Below are 20516 nucleotides of genomic sequence, written 5' to 3'. Positions count from 1 at the left end.
CTTCCCCTCTCAATCCTTCATTTACAAACTCAAACACCCCACAATCAATACCAAAAGACATGCTGATTACAAGTGCTATTGTGAAATAAAGCTCTAATGTAACAAAACCTCCAAATCTCAGCGTATTGTTCAGTGAGCATCTGGTGAAGCACAAATTAAATACAACAGAGTTGGTTTCTGAATTAGAAAAGTATATATATATCTTTTTTAATGATGAGTGAACTGCTTTGGACCTTGAAAAGCAGTAGCCTCTGAAAGCAAGCTGAAGTATCTGTAAAAGAAAAGGCTCTTTGCCCGTTTGAAAAGATGCCAGCAGTTAAAGGGAGAAGCCTTCAAGAGTCCAGGTTTCTTCAGGCAAATATCCACTGCCAGGCTCTAGAGATCAGATCCTTCCCTGCTGCACCCCTGCAGGTGATGTTACACACCCATGAACATGCCCATGAAGTCTGAGCCATTCTGGATGGTGATGGGAGCTCCTGCACTGTTGTCCACAAAGATGGAGGTGTACTGGCCAGCCTGCAGAGAGAGCAAGAGGGGAAGGACAACATCTGCCAGTGTAAAATGAGGGGAAAAAAGGCATTTCACCACCACGACCTAACCACAGGAGCCTCCTGCCCACTTCTGTGGGAACAGAACCTGACAAAACATTTTCACTGCAGCCCGTCAGCCTTGACTTGGGGGATGAAATTTCTGTAGTGAAGCTGTGCTACAGGTTTATTAGTTAACCAGATCCTTACTGGATCCTTTACTGGGTGACTAGTTAAGCAGCCATCTGTGCTTCAGATTTTCTTCTGTGAAATGGGAAATACAATTGACAACACATGGAGAGATCTGAGACAGAAAAGTATTTACTGTCGTTTCTTTGAGGGGAGGTTACTTCTGTGCCTTAAGATCAGAACATGCAATATAAGTCTGGCTTTCCTGTCACAGATTCCCTCTAGGCAAGGCATTTTTACTTTATTAACCTTATAAAGAAGGTTAATAAAAACTTTCCCACCTCCTGGTGAAAATTCAGCCTTTTCCAGTGAGTAACTCCATACCCTGCCAAGGAAACCAGCCCAGTGACTGCACCCACTCACCTGCAGCTGCAGTAAGCCATGGACATAGACAGTGAAGATTTTGCTGTTACTTTCCAGACCAGCAATGACCTCCAAAGACCTAAACAGCAGCAAAATAAAAATACTAAAAGAGGTTAAATACCTAAGAAAAGAAGAACTTTGTCCACACTGTAGTGACTAATAGGAAATCTACAGTGTGTACAGGATTGTGGATGCAAAATGCAGCTGGAGGCAGGAACTGTGAGTCCCTTTCTCTCTCAGAGGCCTTCCTCAGGGTCCTGTGGTCTCTGTCTCCAATCCTTGAACAGGCACTAAACATGCCCTTGAGACTGGATCTACTGGAGACTGGATCTGTAGATTGACCACCACAAGAGTTTATACTCATTATTCTGCAGCTAGATGCATTCTGCCAATAGCAGTTCATTCATTTTCACCTTCACAATACAGGTAACACAGATTCTGCACCTGAAAGCTGTTTTAGGAGGATGCTTGTATCAGCGGTCACATAAAACCCAAAGAAAATAAATTGTGCTTCACTTAAAAATCAAGGGAGAGCTGCAGATCACCCCCTCAGTACAGATCTACTCTTCCCTAATGTCATGTTTTAATAACCACCATATTCCTTGCAGTAGCCAGATGAAGGACAACTGCTCTTTGGAGCATCCTCTGTTTACGGAACTCCAGCTCTGCTCCTTTGTACAGGATTCAGGGTGGCAGGAGGTGCCTGAAACATCAGAACAACTTGTGTAAGCTAAGTTCCAAAGCAATAAAAAAGCACAGAGCTCCATACTGGGCTGCTTCTTCTGAAATCTTCCTAGCCAGTGGTAGCAGATCTATCTGCTTTCCCAAGAAAACCAACCTCCTTCCCTATTTCATAATTTCTTTTTTTCATAAATTGGTGGTGATGAAAATAGCAAGTGCAAACCTGCTGCTTCCAGCCCCCTTGCAAGGAAATAATATGAATAAAAGGTAGGGGCAATTTGGCCCAGAGAGAGCAAGGCACTTGGCACTGCCTTGATTGAAGAGCTCAGTCTGTGTGTCATATCCTGCCAAAAGCCTAACTTGGGTGGGAACTTCCCACCATTAATCTCTTCTCCTCCAACTGTCTCCTTGCCTCTGAGTTTCCATCTCTCTCAGCCGAAAGCCCTCAGGGCTCTATCAGCTCCCTCAGATGACTGACTGTGCATGTTGTTGACTTCCCCAGGAAATTCCACAAGCAGGGGTAGCAGCTCAGCCTGTGCCAGGAGAATGTCTGTCCAGGCAGGTTCCCATCCCTCCACCCATCTTCCTTCCATGCCACAGACCAGTCCTACTCCTGATCCTGCTTTATTCCCACTGCTGCCCAACCCTCTCAGCTCAGGACAGCCTTGCAGGACAACCAACCAGCAATTGCAACCCTAGACAACTGATGAAAACTCAAGTCAGACATCAGAGAGCTTTAAATGATTAATATCTGGGTCAATGTTGCCTAATTTAAAGAAAAGAAAAAAAAAAGAAAAAAAAAAAAGAAAAAGAAAAGAAAGAAAAAGGTTTTACTGTTCTTTGGAGAATGTAGCTATAAATTCTTCAGATGGCACATCCCAGCTAGAACCAGAACAGTTTTCTAGGAGCTTTCAGGTAAAACCATCTGCAACGAGGAAGGTTTTCACTTCCCATCAGGTCAGTGGGCTCACAGCTCCCTCTTACCTTGTTCCCAGTGAATACTCCGATACCAACCAAGTCTTTTCCACAGGCCAATAAAACCTCCATGAGGTTTATTTATTATGTCAAATTCACCTGCCAATAAAACCTCTAAATTGTGATGCCTGTGGAGAGGTCAGTTCTATTTGCAGCACTCTGACTCAGGGAGCAGGGAAGGTGAGGGCTGAAGCAGCCAATCCAGCAGCAAATTTATGGTTTTCTGGGTTTTAAGTTGCACCTCTGGAGTCATTTGATGGGTGCATTCCAGTAGTGCTACTGCAAGGGTGTTGCTACAGCTGTGCTGGAAGAGCTGCAGGCAGGGCAGAGCAAACCTGTGCAGGCATCTTTCCCACCCTGACCAGGGCTGACCAGAAAGCAGAGGCAGTGGACACTGCGTGCAAGCAGCATTGCCCTCTGCTGGGTGCAGCTCAACCCAGCCCAGGGGCTCCCCAGCCCCTTCCTCCAAGTAAAGTTTGTCAGACTCCTCCTGTGCATGCTGCAGGTGAAAGTATAATATCTACATCCATTTTCCGCAGATATCGGTCACAGTTCTCTCAAGATGTGGAAATATTAGCTGTTGAGAATTATTGGCACTTAATTAAAAATCAGAATTAAAAGAGCCACATCAAACCTAAGGGCCAGATGGAATCACTCCCTCCAGACAAGCTCATTTCTCACATAACATTCAGTGCTGGTGAGCCTGGTTTCCACAGCTAGTTGAATCCTTGGCCCATCTGAGAAAAGAAGAATTGCCCAAGGAGCACTGGAGGGACTCACGTGTAGCGGTGGCACAGAGACTCAATGCAGATCAACACCCGGACGTTATCTCTGGCTCGGAGTTGGACTTTACTCTTCAACTCACTGTGATCTGGGGAAAGCAGAGGAAGGAGCAGAAAACACTTTCACAACTTAGCAAACCACCAGAGAGAGACACCACGAACTTTGTGATTTCTGCATTGGGTTTGGGTGGCAAAGTTTTGGTACTAAGGGGGCTACAGAGGTGGGGTTTGTGAGAACCTGCCAGAAGCCTCCTCCATGAAGCTTCCAGTCTGACAGAGCCAAGGCCAAGTTCATCAGTGATGGTGGAACTGTCTCTGTGATAACATATTTAAGAAGGAGAGGGAGAAGCTACACAAAACATATTTCAGGCATCAGAATGGCCTGCCCAGGACAGTGGTGGAGTCACCATCCCTGGATTTAATAAGGCATTTGGACCCAGTCCTTAAGGGCATGGTTTAATAGTTGACTGTGTTGTTAGTCAAGGGTTGGACTGGATGATCTTCAAGGTCTCTTCCAACCTAAACATTCTGTGATATTTAAGAAGGGAGGGTGGGGGGGAGAACCGCACAACAACCTGCAGCTGGGGAGAGGAGTGGGAATTTGTGAGAAACAACTCTACAGACACCAAGGTCAATGAAGAATGAGGGGGAGGAGGTGCTGCAGGTGCCTGAGCAGAGATCCCCCTGCAGCCTGTGGTGAAGATCATGGTGAGGCAGGCTGTCCCCTGCAGCCCATGGAGGTTTGTGGAGCAGGTGGATGTGCCTGTAGGAAGCTGTGATCCCCCAGAGCTGGTGCAGGTTTGCTGGCAGGACTGCTGACCCTGAGGGTGAGCCATGCTGGAGCAGTCTGTGGACAACACTCACCAATGTGGACATTGGCTGAAAACTGGTAGATGCCAGACACAGGTGCTGTGAAACGTCCTGTTGCCAGGTTTAATCCTGCCCCCCGGAGAAAAGCTCCTTTGGCCAGTGGCTGGAAGGTAAAAAACAAACAGACCCTGAACAAGTCCCCAACACTCTCAACATTTACCTCTGCCCATGATGAAAAACAAGCTGAAAAGGAAAAAAAAGCTGAAAAACTTTGCAAGGCTCCTGCCTTACCCCCCTAGAACGCACCTTCCAGAGGGGCTCTCAGCAAACTGATCAATATGAGACATGAAGATGACCTTTCTTCTCACTGCTGAACTTTTCCAATGCACCTTGACTCAGACTGTGCTTACTGCCTCCCTATGCTCTGTTTTCCTCCAGCCTCCACTGATATTCTGACACACAAGATCTCCCATTATTTGAGTCAAGAAGTCCCTACTACTCCCAAAGTCTTCACAGATGTGGCTGAGGGATTATAAACCCAAACCTTATACAGTTTTTTGTGAAACAGACACAGAGGAAACACTCATGTAGGTCTCCAGAGGTTTTCTACCTACTTTAGGTCTGTCAGACAGCTTTGATACTGAACAGAAGAGATGCTGAAACCCGACTCTACAAAGGCACTCATGCTCTGATATCCCTGAAACACAATCTAATAACTGAGCCATCCCAACAACCCAACATTGGAGTGTATTTGCCATGACTAGATGGTGAAAGAGGTCTGAGACAGGGTGGCCAGATTTACAGAGGTGTTGTCACAAGTGCTGTTAACACCAAACACAAAGCAGTGGAACACTTCTGTTTAAGTACCAGAGGAAGTTAATTGTCTTCCCAACTCTGGGTCATCACATCCAGAAACTGACAGCTTTCACAGTGCCAGGGAGGAATAATTTATTTAGCTTTCTCTTTGAAAGGAAGTAAAGCTGCAAACATTTGGGTCTGGTGGTATTTGTTTAGAGATTTAGGGCTGAAGGAGTGAAATGACTTAACTTGCTTTTATTCAGCAAAGCCCAGGTGAGGCTCACAAAAGAGTAACTCCCAGTCCTTATTTACCAAGATCGTTTCCAGTTTCACAGAACTTTACTAGTAATGTTTTATGTATGCATATGATGGTGAAAATATCCCCCTGTGCAGCAGTAGTGGTAATCCCTTAAGATTCCACATGGGCAATGGGAAAATAGTGACAATGAACTGCAGAATAACTGTTTCATGCCATGAACAACAAAGACAAGGGAAGGAGCTTGACTGAGCTCTTTCTCTGTCACTACGCCATAAGTTTTGGTCCTCCTATTTTTGATTTACCTCACTGTAAGAGCAGATCCAAGCCCCATGTGTGCAAACCAGCACTGCAAAACTGATTCATTCCTTTCTTGTTCCAGCTATTAGCAGAATCAGCAACATAATTCCAAAACCACTGGCTGAGCATAGAAGGCAAATTTAAGCACCAGTAAATTATCACTGATAAAACATTCCTGTTTCTTCATGCCCTCTGTGGCTTTGTTATTCTTCTGCTCATAGAAATAGACAATACAGGGAGAGGTTCTCTGGGCAAAATATTCCATTAAATACCCATGGGAATTAGAGGTCCTGCTGCATTTGCTGCCCCACAGCAGCACCCTCACCCAGCTGCTTCCAACACTGCAGGGATTTATGTCTGAGACATAAGCAAAAAAACAAAAGCAAACAAACAAGTTAGTGGCCATGGAAAACAGAAACCATGCTTGGAGAACTTAGATGGGAACTGCCAGCTTCCCTTTGCAGTGTTAAACCTTGTGGAGAGCAAGGCACTGGCTTGTCTGTTCTTACAGGAAAGGATAACCCAGCCTGCACAGCAACCACAACACGTGGGATGCACCAACCTCCTGAAGCTGCAATCAAATTTAATTCCAAAAGTAGACATTTAGCTTGACCCCAAGGCACTAGTGACAACAGAACTCCTGGGACCTTTCACCATGAAAAGCATGTGGGCCACTTGGGACTTAAATGATGTGACTGCTGTCATGTTCCTGGGTAATTCCCACTCCCATGGCCAGTTAGAGGCTGCAGTAACTTTAATTCTTGCTGTGTAAAACACCTTTCTGAAAGCTTTTCCATGAGGTAGCCATAAGAAACCTCAAGAAACGTGGGGAAAGCAGTATCACATGTTTCATTCCAGATACTAAGGAAACTGGGAGACAATGTGAAGAGAGGAAGGGAATGTTCCTGGAGGAAATTTGGCATGGAAGGATGAGAAAACCACCATGCTCTTTCAAGGTCAGAATGACACCATACAGCAGTATAGAAGTGATAGGCCTTCCCTCAGCACAGGTTCTTTCCAGTACCTCAAAATGCTTTGGGTAAAGTCCAAATCCAGGAATTAGAGGCAATTCCTATCATCTCCCTGAGAGGCAGCAAAATGTTGGGTTCATCACACTCTTAAATTGACAGAGAGAAGGAAGTTCTTTCTCTCTCCCACTTGGACTGTTTAAAGACAATGTTTTCATCTTTACAAGAGCATCCACTGTCTCCCTCCCTGCTAAATTCCCCTGTATCAGAGCACAAGCTAAAACCAGACACTTCTTGTCCCAAAGCTGAAATGAAAGGTTAGCATCCAGGGGCCTGCCAGCCCTCCCACATCAGCTGCAGGGCCAGAAGCAATTAGAAAGAAGCTTAGCATATGATAACAAAGCATGGGAAGCATCAGCCTACACACTGATTGCTGAGATGTCTTTATTCACATTTTCCCTCCTAATTAATGAGGCAGCAGATCTCTCTAGCCCAGCCCACACTTCAAGTACAATCTTGCCTCTGTGCCAGCACCTACAGTGCTGTCAAACCAGGCTTCCACAAGTATATTTGGGAAAGATCCAGAAAAGACCCTCTTTAGAATATAACCACTGCCTCTAGTCCCGCAGCTGTGAGAAATCCTAGCAGCAAAACTACTCCATAGGAAAAGATCTGCTGGACAGAAATGGGACTCAGTATAGCTTGGGAAGAAACCTTACTAGCAGAGAACCACATTCCCTGTTTATGCTCTTCAAACTCTTCTAGTTAAATTAAATTTCAGATCCTGTTTGCTACTGGTTCAGGAGTGGTTTGCAGAAGTTTTAATGTCAAATTCAACAGCTTGCTTGCAACCATGCTGATAATACCCTACAGATGATGGTGTGTTTGTCATTCTAACAGAATTACAATGAAATCATGTAGGTGACTTCTATTAGTCTTCTATAAAACATTATGTGAAGAACTGGAGCATCATGACTGATCCATCTGACAAAATGATGGGCTCACAAATCTATAGCAAATAGCTTCTGTCTGTCTCTGACATTGTTCTACATCTGAAGGTTACTCTGGAATTAAATTGGGTGTGCACTGAAAAGAGAACAGAACCTTCAGACTAATGCCAACCATGGACAAGTCTTTCTCCCTCATTAAATGAAATAAAAAGACTGTTGTTTGGGCCTGTGAGACAGCCCTCTCTTGCACAGACCTGTTAGAACGTCAGTAAAACTAATGAGATTCAGTTGGGCTACAAGAGAGGAAGAAAGTCTGCCTCTTGGGCTTCTCAGGAAGACTCACAGCTAAGTGTCCATCTTACTGCAGTTGAGCTTCAGTGCTGAAGTCACCATATGAGTGACAATCACAACCAAGGCAGTGCCATACCACATCACCCAAGCCTGAGATGAACTCCTGGGATTAGTCTGGCCTTTCAGGAAACACCTTTATCTACAGAGCCACCAGCAGCTCTGCAGACTGGGGGAACTACAGCTGATCTATACACAGTGGCTGTTGTGGAGTTGCACAGGTTCAGTCTGCAATCCCTTCTCACCGACTGGAAGTTCTGAAGTTCTACCAGGGTCTTCTTATCTACAAGGACCTGGCCTTTTAGCTTGCAGTGGAACGCCTCCTCTACACGTCTGTGGGGTGAAACTTCCTCCAAGGAGAGCAGGAGTGGAGGCAGCTGGCTAGGATGAGCTGAGATAGCCAGGGAAGCTCGACGTTCAATGGCTTCTGAGAAGAAAAAGTATAGGAAAAGAAAGGCTTAATTTAAGAGCCTTGTCTGTGAAACATGAGTTGTGTGATTAGTCTTGTGCACTTAGCTCTTCAACATGAACTAAACATCACCAGGTTTGTGGTGCCAAAGAGGGGAATGTTTTAAGGTAATGTTTTTATTACCAGTTCTTTGTTTGCCATGGTGCAGCAGATCACAAAAGCACAAAGCTCTTTGGGTCTTTACCTTTTAATATCTCCTTAAACTCCTGCAGAAGGACTTCCCGGGTGACTTCAGCACCAGGGGCTCCTGGAGGTCCCTGTGGGCCAGGAGGTCCTGGAGGTCCAACAAGGCCACGCTAAGGAAATAACCACAGAAAACCACATGAGTTAGAACTGGGCAATTGCACTGAGTACCCAGTGCTCAGTTCTTAAAAACTGGCCATGAGCCAGTCCCTTTTAAGCTTCTTATGCTGTTTGCTAACTGGAACACCAGTACCTGTTCCAGTATGGCAATCTAGCCACACATCACATTATTAATTTATATTGCCCAGCCATAATGATCATATACATGAACGGTTGGTGTGACATAAAGCCCTCAGAAAGAAAATGAACCAGTTTAAAGGTTAGCACACACACAGAAGAGTTTTAAATGAAGCAGTACAAGCATGCAATAATGTTATTAATACTATTTTGATGTGTATTGTTCTCAGGGAGTTCCTGTTTCCTCAACTAAACTGCAGTAAACCTGTGTGGAATGGCTCCTGCCTGCTCATCAGCATCCAGTGATGATGACAAAAGAAAGGAAATCATTAGAAGCAATCAGGATGTCTAAGCAGCAGGTTAAAAGTGAACTCATGATCAAAGCATCACTAAGCAGATGATGAGTAATTCATTATTTTGAAATAAATTATTTCTCCACACCTTGCTTAATATATATCCTTTGAGATACCTGGACTTTATCTAAGTGGAAGAGAAAAAAATGCTGATTTTATTACTACTGAGCAGAAAAAAACCCCCCAAACAAACAGAAAAGGCTCAGTGTAAGAAATGGTTTAAACAAAAAAAGAATATTGATAGTAGAATTGATATACCTTATCTTACAAAATATCTAGCATCTACTGTCTCAATCTTCTCCAAAATACTTTGAGAAATTAAAAGAAACACACAAAAAAATGAGCATGCAGCATTGTCTGGGGTGGGAAGGCAAAAGCTAGAGCACGCAAACCACTTGGTGTGTCAGCAGCTGGAGGGGAAGCCATGCTGCACAGTTATTAGCTGATGGCAATCTAGCAATAACCTACTAATTTCTTGTCTTTCCCTTTGCATCTCCTTTTGGAGGTATTGCCATCATCTGGGCGGTGAACAAAGGAGATCCAGGTGCGCCGTGGATCTGTGATTCGAGGGTCTGGAGATTCAAGAATCTGAAGAGAAACAAGAACAAAGACTGATACTGCTGTATCTGTTTGGCCACTCTATGGATTCCCAGAATGCAGCTCCCAGAGAACATGGAAGGTGGCATAAAAAGGTGGGATACACCTGTAACAAGCAGTTCCGTTTGGCTTATCCAGCACTGTGCCACATTTTGTCTTCATTTACAGGAGAATTGCACATGCAAATGTTCTTCAAGTTCTGACACAGTGTACGAAAGACACCAGCCCACCAAAGAGTCCCATTTGAAGGAGTTTTTTTTTCTTTGTAGCTCACAGGCTAAGCCTGCCAGCAGAAATGTCCCAAAAAACAGAAGATGCTGCCCTTAAAACATCAAAATGCCTTCTCGTAACTTACTACACTATCACTTGCAGGGTTTCCCAGCTCCCTTGCTAAAGAAATCAGTAAGAGCCAAGAGCTGGGAGCCAATGCACCTCACATACCTTCCTCAGGCTGCTGAGACTGTCCTCGGACAGTCCTACAACATGCCACAGAAAACCTGCCCACATCCCGGGTATTGTTCACCACTGGCATCTGACACTTATCAGTTGGATCAATCAAGCTATACAGGGAGATTAAAACATAGAGAAGACCTTGAAATGCTCCATAACTTTCAAAGCAGAGGCTGTAGAGTGACAAATGTGCACGCAGAAAAAACCCCAGAACAACCCAAACCATGTCTGAACATAGAAAAGATGTCCACTGACAAATTTAACTACCTTGCTCATTCCTGTGTTCTGTGAGAGTATTGCAGAAATCATCTAGAGAAGCTCTGATATTACAGTGTCAAATTCTGGATCCCTCCCTTCTGAACAAAATCTGGAAAGAAGAGAGAATCTGTCTTTATGAATTTGGGTTCACTCTCTTTTGAGCTGCCTGGTTTCCATTGCTCACCTCCCAGAGACAACCAGAAGAATGTGATCAAATAGCCATACCTGGTGTATGTAGGCTGGGAAGGGACTTCTAACTTCAAATTAAAACAAGGCACCAGAAATCATTGGTCACTAATACTCTGCCAAGCTCATGTCAAGAGCAATTAACTGTTAACTGTGAAGGTTTCAATCAGCTGACATATCAGCCTCTCAAATGTCCATCACAGACAGAGTAAAAGCACAAACCTTCCAAAACCTTCCAAACAGTATTCAGAGCCATTATTGGAAAAGCCATAGAGGAAAACCAGCAATGAATATTTAAAATCTTTAAAACAAACAAAAACCCCCATGTTTGTTATAAACTTTGGAAATTCAGAGAAGAAAGCTGTTTTATATTTCTTCTGGTGAGACTGAACACGTACAGATGAGAATTCCACCAGATAGCAATACAAGGTTGAATTACCCAATTTTCAATTATTCCATCACAAGTTTAGGTAAATCAGTCTTGATCCATCACCATTCAGGAGAAAGAAAACAAGATAAGTGTGGTAAAAGTGCCATTTGTCACTTCTCAGAGAACCACAGCAAGTTTTAACATTTAACATTTCTAGTACCACTTATAAGCACCAATTCTCTTTCATCAGTCTGCAGCAGCATGTGGAAAAGAATTAACCTTTAGAATGCAGGTAGAGCTGCAATCCCGATAACTGCAATGCACGGCACTCCAGGAGTAACAGAAACCAGACAGAGGATTGCCAATTTCAGCTAGAAATATAAAGGGAAGCTCATTTTAAGGAGGAAAGACCAGTTTGTGTGATCTGCTATGAAAAATCCATACAGCATAAATTGTTTCAAAATTAAATCTTAGAAGTCTGCTGGAGTTCCAGCTTGAGGTTAGAAGGAATGCTGGTGCTTCTAAGTTGATGCAGAGCCTGAAAAGCTCTCTCCGGCATAAAACCAGGCACGTGGGTGCAGTAAAAGGCACTTGTCCACAGGTTACAGAGGTGATGTGACCACAACTATTCATTTTGGGGTCAACAGATGATTTGCAAACTAGCAGAATATGAGCAGCTCCACAGAAATCAGAGGTGCTGTGAACTGAGCAAGGGTGTTTGTTAAGCACACATCTAAAACTCTGTGAATCCAACTCCATCTTCTCTATTGGGTAAATAATCTCAGGTTATTTATAGTGCACCCCACAGAAAGATCTGCTGCTACTGAATCCCTCTGTTCAGTCAGTCCACCTGTCCTCCCCTCCAGATAGATGGCTGCAGAGTTGCCAGCATCTGTGCTCTAAACCAAAGGAAGGATATCCCAAGACATTTCAGCACACTGTTCCTGCATTCTCCTGTAATTAATCAGTTATGGTTACACACACTCCCCCTAACCCTCACACGTAGCATCTACTGAGAACAAGACAAACTGCTATAACAATGTAATTCATTATTTCTGTACTCAAATCAGTCTGTCCAAGACTTTTAACATTTAGAATCTCATTTAGAGTCACCTGTAAATTGTGTGTTTAGTCAAGCTACATTATTATTATTTGCCTTTTTTACTTACCATACCCAGGACTTACACAGCTTTCCAAAATGCCACTGGAAGTTAATGCAAATGGAGCACCATAGGAAATCCTGGTATTGTGAGGTTAGAGTCACCTGGCTAAAACATTATCACCTCCTCACAGACTGCTTCACAGCAGGTAAGGTGCAGTTTATTTCTACAACAAATCTGAACTAATCTTTAGCTGAGTTTCATGGAGATTTAATGGTTTCTGACGAGAGAAGCTAGTACTTTCCTGCCCCACTTCATCTCAAAACAGATGGGTGCAGCCTCACCAGACAGGAGGTCACACCTGCATAAACTGTGTTTATGAGCATTTATGAGCAGGTAAAAACCTACCCATGCTTTTTTTTTTTTTTTTGTCCCACTGACCTGGACTGACAGGTCTGTGATAAGGCTGCAGTGCAGTTCCCAAGGCAGAAGGAAGCAACTTATTAACAGAAGCACCCAGCTCAGACAGGTTGGAGTATCCCCTCAGTGCTGTAAGAGAAGCCAGCAAAAGAACAGCTGGAATGCAGAGAAAAGGAAAATCAGATCGGTTCTTTCCTCCAAAAAGGGCTGGCTCGTGTGGCAGGAACTCAGAAGTGCAGTCTCCAGGACAAAAGGCAAGAGCCTTAGGAACTGGGTTGCAGCATTTGTTGCAGACTTTTCAAATATTCCTGGTTTCCACCAGGCTGCAAGACAGGCATAAGCTCCCCTCTTCTGCAAAAATAAGGAAACATGCCAGCTAGATGCAGAAGCCAGTGATCCTGGGCAGATTCTGACCATTAACTGTGAAGACAAAGAGATGTCCTCTGCCTTTCTGGAGCTCCAGCTGTGAAGAAACAGACCAGAGCAGACATCTTGTGAGGGAGGAAAAAAGAAATCCATATGGCACATCCCAGAAAAAGAAAATAAAAACTCCTGAAGTTTAAAAAAAAAAAAAAAAATAATAAAACAATCCCACACCTCTCAAGTGGCTTGCTTAAATTACAAATCCCTCTACAAGACAGTCATGGCACTCCCTGATTTCTCCAGTACAAGGATGATTGACAGTTAAAATGAATGTTCCATCCTTGTGGTATTATTATTTAATTACTATGGCATGCATGAGCAATCCCAGCAATAAGCATGCAAGCCTCTGTTTTTCTTGGCAGCAGCAGCCTCCAGCAGCCAGAGAGACCTTACAGCCAAGTCAGGTATTGGGACTTAGAACAGCTTTGGAATCCCAGCAAAGGGGACCTGTCCCTCCTGGGGTGCAAAGCTAACCTGCAGGAGTCAGGAAGAATCCTCCTGTTTATGACAGTGAAATCAGGTTTACTCCTTAACACTTGAAACACTACCTCCTAAATCAACAGAAGTCTTGCCAGCCATTTTTAATGAACTTTCAATCAGGTATTTGGAACCTGAAGACAACAGCACCTATCACTTCAGAACCAGTTTATGGCACTGAAGAGGAATTTGCCTGCTTTCTCCCTGACTGCCCTCCCAATAAAAAAGCAAGTTGAGCTGTAATTTTGATGGTTGCACACAAGCAGAACCCATGGTGCTTTCTGGCTCTGAGTCTCAGAGCTGCACACACTGCCCAGAGACACACACAGAGTCATTGGCAAGGATTCAGTTAGCATGGAAGAAACTATGAGCAGAAACCTACAGCTGAGTAGCAGAGAATGGATCCTGAGAAATTTCTGAACTGTATCTGAACTTTCCTGAAATTCAAGGACACTGGGATCTCCACTCCACATCTCTGCTAAAAAAAACGAAGTGAAACTGGCAAAAGTAATTACAGAGGCTGGAGAAATAAAGTCAATGTACCTATGAGCAAGGCTGGATGCCTAAAAGCATCTCAGAGTGTTCTCATGCACACCTAAGCATTCTCAGGGTGGGTCAGGATGGCAAAATGCATGACAAGGTTACAGTTCTGGGAGAGGACAGCATCCTTTCCACCTGCAGTTGGTCAGAAATGTGTGTCCAAGAACATACACCTAACCATTCCAGTCCCCGGTCTTTATGCCTGAAGTTGTTGCCCTGCAAGTTTTGCTCTGTTATCTATGTATTTGTCCAGCTGTGATGGGATTAGATTTAGGAATTCTTTGCTCAGGAGTTAAGCAGTTGCCAGACACAAAATGGAGCCGAGCATTTCAATTATCTTAATCCATAAATTTCTATGCTGTTACACCTGATTTACACCAGCAAGAGTACTGTCAGCTTCATTATGAAATTAGGAGCAAATTCTTTATTTCAGTAGTGTATTTTACTTGGAACAGGTTAAAAAGTGACAGATCTTTTTTTTTAAATTTTAGCATGAGCAATTCTGTGCCAGCTGCTTATAACTTAGGATTATACACACTGCTGGTTATTAATGAGATGTAAAACCAAGGTCCTGACCACTTGTGGTTTTTAAAGATCTGTCAAGAATTTTTCCCAGAGCAGAAGTGTTATGTTTGCTATCTTAGCCAAATCTGAAATTCAGCTCCTACCTGAATTCCCACCATGTTTCTGATTGAAAAGTTATTCTTCACCTCTCTAAACGGGCATTCCAAACAGCTTCTCCCCTCCACTTAAAACACAAAGTGGTCACAACTGTAATTAATTTAATTCTTCTCAGATCTGTTTGAAATAAGACCCTTGCACTGAATCATATGATACAGAATGTCACCTGTATGAATCCATCAATGTTTCTTCACACGGGCTACAAGGAATTGCTAGGAAGTAAATTGTTATATTCCTTCTCATTCATAATGTGCCAGAGCAAGACTGAAAAACTGACAGATACAAAACACCAAAGATGACAACATCTACTACAGACAGGCCACAATCCAGTCTCTCTCAAGGCTTTAACACTTGTCAAGCCAAAAATTATTCTCTCAGTTACACATGCAGTCACACACACTTCAGGCTAAGACTGCAATCTCTTTACAGAGGAGCAATGCAATGTGTGCAATGTCACTGAACCAGCTGCTGTTTGCAATTGGAAACAGAAGGCCTCAAAGAAATAATTCAGAGAGATTTAAGTAATTAACCAGGTGGATCTAGCCTGAGACGTTTGACAGAGACAGAGGGATCACAAAAGAAGTGAAATTTCAAGGACTCCTTGATGACATAGCAGGTAATTAAATTAAAAACACCACGCTATTTCCTGCAGAAATTCCACTCCAGGTAAAATCCTATTGACCTCAAATCATCCCTGAAATGTCACTGGGACATTGAATCTGTTCCCTAGGGCAGGATGCTGGTTTTGAGTTGATTCCCTAAACTAACCCCTAAAGCAGCTCACAGAAGAGATGAAGTTGGAAGGGACACCCATAGACACAGTGTACCTCTAAGCAGGTACACTACTGAAGGTTACCCTGGGACTGCCTCCAAAGGTGGAGGCTCCACAGCTTCTCTGCCAAGTCTGTGTTTGACTGTCCTCACAGAAAAGAAGCTTTGATAAGACTGGACAAAAAACTTAAAAAAAAAAAACTACAACCCCAAACCAAACTCACTGTTTCCTTGGAAATATCAGGTTCATCAGATTTGAGACTTCTGCACCACTGTTTTCAGTAGAGGTTTCACGATATGACTCATGGACTGTGAATGTTAAAGGAGAGATTTCCTCACTCCTATTTGCAAAGAATTGCCAAGAGAAATCTGACTCAAACTGCTTTGCTTAATGAGAAGGAGAACACACCTACGTTTTCAACACTATGAATAAAAATCACTACTCTCAGCTAATATTTCATTCCCTGCTCCTACTTTGATAAACTTACCAGCTGGCCACAGAATCTTCCAAGGTAAACACAGCCTTAATTTTTACTGTACAAGGCCAAAAAATGTCCATCTTTCCTGTTACGTGCCGTGGAGAAATAAAATGGACGCTGCTGCTGTTTAGTTTTCCTCAGCAGGGCATTCTTTCATGAAACAAAACTGCTCACAGAGGCACCTTCAGGGCTCAAAGAGATCAATCTTCCATAGAAAAGCTTGATAGGGTAGGTAAGGAGAGCTGTACTACTACTTTATTCCTCCCTTAGTGAATTTGCTGTTAATGACAACTGTCCATTAACCCAGAAATGGTGTCAATTCTTAAGCACTTCATTTATAGCACGCATGAAACAATCCCTTAGCTTGGGCAGGCGGTGTATAAGTATAAAACACAATAGAGTCACTCTAAGAGTCACTTAGAAACAATACTGACCTGGAGCCTGGACTTCAACCTCAAATTGATTCCAAGGAGAAAAGTTCCCATTACAAAATCTGGGAGTGGATGTCATCCAGAGCTCATAAGCATTGACATCAAAGATTTAGTTTGATTCTGTCCTTATTGAACAGAACTCGCTTTCACTGAACTCATCAGCTCTTGTTGCAGCCAAACCTTTGCCATGGATACTTTAAAGCAAAGTATTTCAACACAGAAACTGCAGCTTCCAAACAATGTCTGTTTTAATGAATGCCCACTAGCCTCTGAATGAGTGCTGTGTTTCTTCCAGCAATAATGTACCTATGACTGTATCAGAATTAACCAGAACCAGTTTCTGTTTGATTTTGCAATCAGAATATATATCCAATACATTTCACTGGGAGCCAAACGAATTCCAGAATAGACAAGAAATTTAGTTGCACCAGATATGGATCTGGCTTCTTTTGCAAAAGCAGAATGATGCAGTCCTAGAGCAGAAGAAAATGATTGATTATAAGCACCTTAAGAATTTAGCATGTATACAACCTGTCCTGACAGAGCCCTGCAATACACAGAAAAATGAGCTGAAGAAATGTTCCTTACAGTCCCCTAATGATAATTTGAAGTGCAGCAGCCAGTTTGTCTTATATAGAGGACTGCTTCCCAGACTTGCCCAACCTTAACCAATTACTGTCACAATAGCATTGAACAGGATATGTAGAATGTCAGCCCAATTGTTCTAACTTGCCCCCTCTGCCATGCCCCAATTTTTGGCAGGTTTTTCCTCTATTGCTATAGTGACTGCCATCCCTAATGCTTGTGATCAAAGTCATGTTTTAGAGGTCACCTCCATTTGAAACAAGGGCCATTTTTGTGTGAGTAGAGAAAGAGAAGAGACTGTGTGATAGGGGAGACTCTCTCCTTTCTCAGTGTTGCAGTCTCCCTTCCATTTCATCCTGCTCCTAATTCTAGGAGCTGCCTTTAATTCCCTAACCCTCTCTCCTGCTCCCAAGGTGTCTGTGCAAGTTTTCATCTTAAAGGATTCTGGGGGTTATGATCAATTGACTAGAAACTTTTGTCAGCTTTCAGCCTGGGCTGATTGTCCCAAAGATGTAACTGGAGGGATCCTATCCTGCCAAATTCACTAAGTCATCAGCTACAGATATTGAGGTATCATCCACAGTCTTACACTTGCCACTTGTGCACAACTACCACCAGCCTGATCCCTTTTCTTACAAGAGCCACAATCACCTTAAACAGATCATCTGACTACACCAACATTTTTCTGATTTTTGATTTCCAGTCATCACAGCCTCTCTGGTGGAAGGTGCAGTGCAGAGAAAGCTCAGGCATGCTCATGTCTTTATACTGTTGCCTTATACAGTTTTGAAGTAACATTGCAAGGGTTGCCTGGAAGACATACATTAATATTCCAGTGTCATTATTTTACTGCAATAGCCCACTTAGCCTTTTTCTAATCCTGTTTCTGAACAGCAGAGTGTTCATATAGTAGAACTCCAAAATGTCTTTACACTTAATCAGCTACTATAGAACTAGAACTTCAGTCATGCATATTCTAAAATAAATTCCAGTGTTTGCTTCAGTAAGCTAGAAAATCAATCATGCAAGGGCAAAAGAGAGAACATTTCTCTTTAAAAACCAAATAGAATTTGGCAAGATTGCTTCAACTGTTGAGAAAAGGAACTGGCATCACATTAGTGTGAGAAAGAAGTTCTCCTAAGCCCTGAGAAGGCATAAATACCTACCTTGGGATGCCCATGCAGTTCTTCACTGTTTGAGAGGGTAGCATTGAAAGGCTCTGTATACTGATTAGGTTCTTTCTTCATCTTTCTCTCTCTCTTTGCTGCTGTAACTCTGAAGAAGCAAAACTGCTGACAAAGTAAAGTTGCCACAAATACCCAGGTGCACCCCTTCATTTTGAAAAGGGAGGGGCCAAGTCAGGAAGAGCACTCTGTCCAAGCACAAAAACCTTCAACACCAATAAGAGGAACAGACACAGACTTCTCTCTAAAAAAATTAAAAAACAAAAAGGTTAGAACTGTCAGAGATGATCCTCTGGGGTCTGCAGTGTCAAGCAGCAGCCAGGGATGCGCTGGTTGCTGAAGCAATTGCTGTTCAAGCAGTACACATGGAACTGGTATAGATAAACTTGTTTGAAAATCTGGATTCACTCGAAGAAAGAGGTAAGTCCATTCAGCCTCTTGAAGCTTACATAAATATAAGAGGCCCTGGAAAGTCCTGCCACCCACCTTGAAGTGTTGCTCTACCCCCCCCCATCCCCCCAAATAAGTCTTCAGAGTCGTTTAAAATGCACTCAACTATGAAACCTAGAGAAGTCAAATTGCTCAGGGCAACAGTTGCTCAGGCCAGAGCTGACAACATACACTCATTAGGGGGGTTGTTAGGTTGTTCCCCTTCACCAGGAGATTTCACTTTCTGTCATTTGAAGCACTGTGTTAAGTTCAAAGCAGGCTTGAATATGTTCCATCTGTTCTCTCTTGAATGATACTTCCCTTTCCTCAATGACAAGTCCTCATCTTTTCCTTTCAAGATGCTGGAGAACAGAGACCCAAGGTTGCTACTGCCACTGCCCTTCTGAAGAGGCTGAAAGCATCACAGCTCAGCCAAGAGCTCAGCCTTCAAAGGAGAAAATAAATTTCCCATATCACAAGTTAAAACAGAGAGAAGCAGAGAATCTGAGGATGTACCTAGGTCCATTAGGAGCAGATAAAGTTTTCTGGAGTCTAGCTTCTCTCCCACTCTAGCTGCGTTTATCTTCACTTTTCTTTCATGAGATGACAAACAGCCAAGTCCCGATGCCACAAGCAGCTGTCAGGATGTAGAATCTCATGTCTTTTTCATCCTCATCTCTCCTCAAACCAGCCAAGATTTCAGGTACCCCTGAGTGTAGATCACGCCTGTTTTTTCTCACTTCTCCTTTCCTCAGCTGCAGACGGGCAAAATCCTCCTCAGCTTTTGCTTTACCTCAGCAAATAAGTACTTCTTTCCTGAATGAGTTTCCATCGACTTCAAGAAAGGGGAAAAAAAAAAAAAAAAAAAAAAAAGAGAAAAAAAGGAGGAGGGATCACATTCTAATGAGCTGTCAAGCCTATTCTCTTCACATTCCTATTAGACTCACTGATAAGTGGAGCTGGCCCGTGTGCCAGGCAGATTTAAATCAATGCCCATTCCCTGCTCCCTCCCCTCAGCCTTATTCTGTACCTCCCCTTCATTATCTCAGAGAAATCACCATTCTTCTGGGAAGTTTGTAAAACTGTACAAGAGTGTGTGGTAGAACTAAAAATATGTGGCTTGGAATATGCACTCAACATCACACCACACACTGATCCATCAGAACTCTTGCTTTATATTCTAGCTGTGCTCCAGACAACATTTCCCCCCTGCCTCAGTGGGGGCCTTCTGATTTCTTCACAAGAAAGTGGGCTGTTTAGGAAAAATAGCAGAAAAACCAAAGCTTACACATCTCCTAAAAGAATTCCATAAGGAAGTTCCTGAGGTACTTGGAGAGTCTGGAAATCTTTTGACAGTTCCCCACCACCTAGAATAAACACTCCTATTCTGTCTACAGTTATGGAGAGTGTTGCAAAAAGTTACCTGAGTTTCTACCAGAAGAAAGTCAAGGAATGGTAGAAGGTTGGAGATCACATAATTTAAAGTAGCCCATGAAGTCAGCAAGCAATAGATTTATTTTCTTTTAGCAATCCCTTTACCCTGCCTTTTGTCAGCCAAGTAATAATGCTAGCACAGTTCTTCACCAGACACTGAAGGAATTCAGGTTGGATCAGGAGCAACAGCTCTGTTTTCTGTGGCTCAGGGAAACTGAGGCATGACCAATCTGAGTGCAAAAATCAAGCAGCAGAATACAGACTAATTTTTTTATAGCATCCTCTGAGAGAAATGGAGTTTGGGGAAGACAGAAAAAAGGGAAGTTAGACAGAAGCTAAATAGTTAACCCCTCCCCCAGCTAGCTCACATTCCATCAAAACTACGTGGCAGACTTTATTTGTTAATAATATTTAACTTTCTTTGGCGCCTTCTCATACTTAAGCCTCTTTTTTCAGGTTAGTTGTAGACAAGCCATGAATTTGTAAAAGTGCACTTGATGACACATTAATAG

The 20516-nt window shown here is 43.1% G+C and overlaps 1 protein-coding gene across 2 annotated transcripts; it reads right to left on the bottom strand.

Annotated features, from left to right (window-relative positions):
- Positions 1-214: 214 nt before the first annotated feature.
- On the bottom strand, positions 215-19303 carry C1QTNF12 (C1q and TNF related 12). 2 transcript variants are annotated; one of them, XM_008503628.2, is made up of 9 exons: positions 19087-19302; positions 18124-18385; positions 9658-9777; positions 8601-8712; positions 8193-8374; positions 4382-4490; positions 3516-3606; positions 1080-1158; positions 215-516 (listed from the first exon to the last, which is right to left on the bottom strand). In XM_008503628.2, the coding sequence occupies exons 2-9, from the start codon at positions 18292-18294 to the stop codon at positions 418-420; spliced, it is 963 nt and encodes a 320-aa protein (XP_008501850.1). In that variant the 5' UTR covers positions 18295-18385; positions 19087-19302; the 3' UTR covers positions 215-417. The 2 variants fall into 2 exon arrangements, with proteins under 2 accessions (XP_008501850.1, XP_030319550.1); XM_030463690.1 differs by lacking the exon at positions 9658-9777 and having other exon boundaries at positions 19087-19303.
- Positions 19304-20516: the final 1213 nt, after the last annotated feature.

The sequence above is a fragment of the Calypte anna genome, chromosome 21 (genome assembly GCF_003957555.1).
Source record: "Calypte anna isolate BGI_N300 chromosome 21, bCalAnn1_v1.p, whole genome shotgun sequence".
Classification (NCBI taxonomy): domain Eukaryota; kingdom Metazoa; phylum Chordata; class Aves; order Apodiformes; family Trochilidae; genus Calypte; species Calypte anna.
The sequence above is the reverse complement of the archived record's forward strand: the minus strand, read 5'-3'. Positions and strand labels throughout refer to the sequence as shown.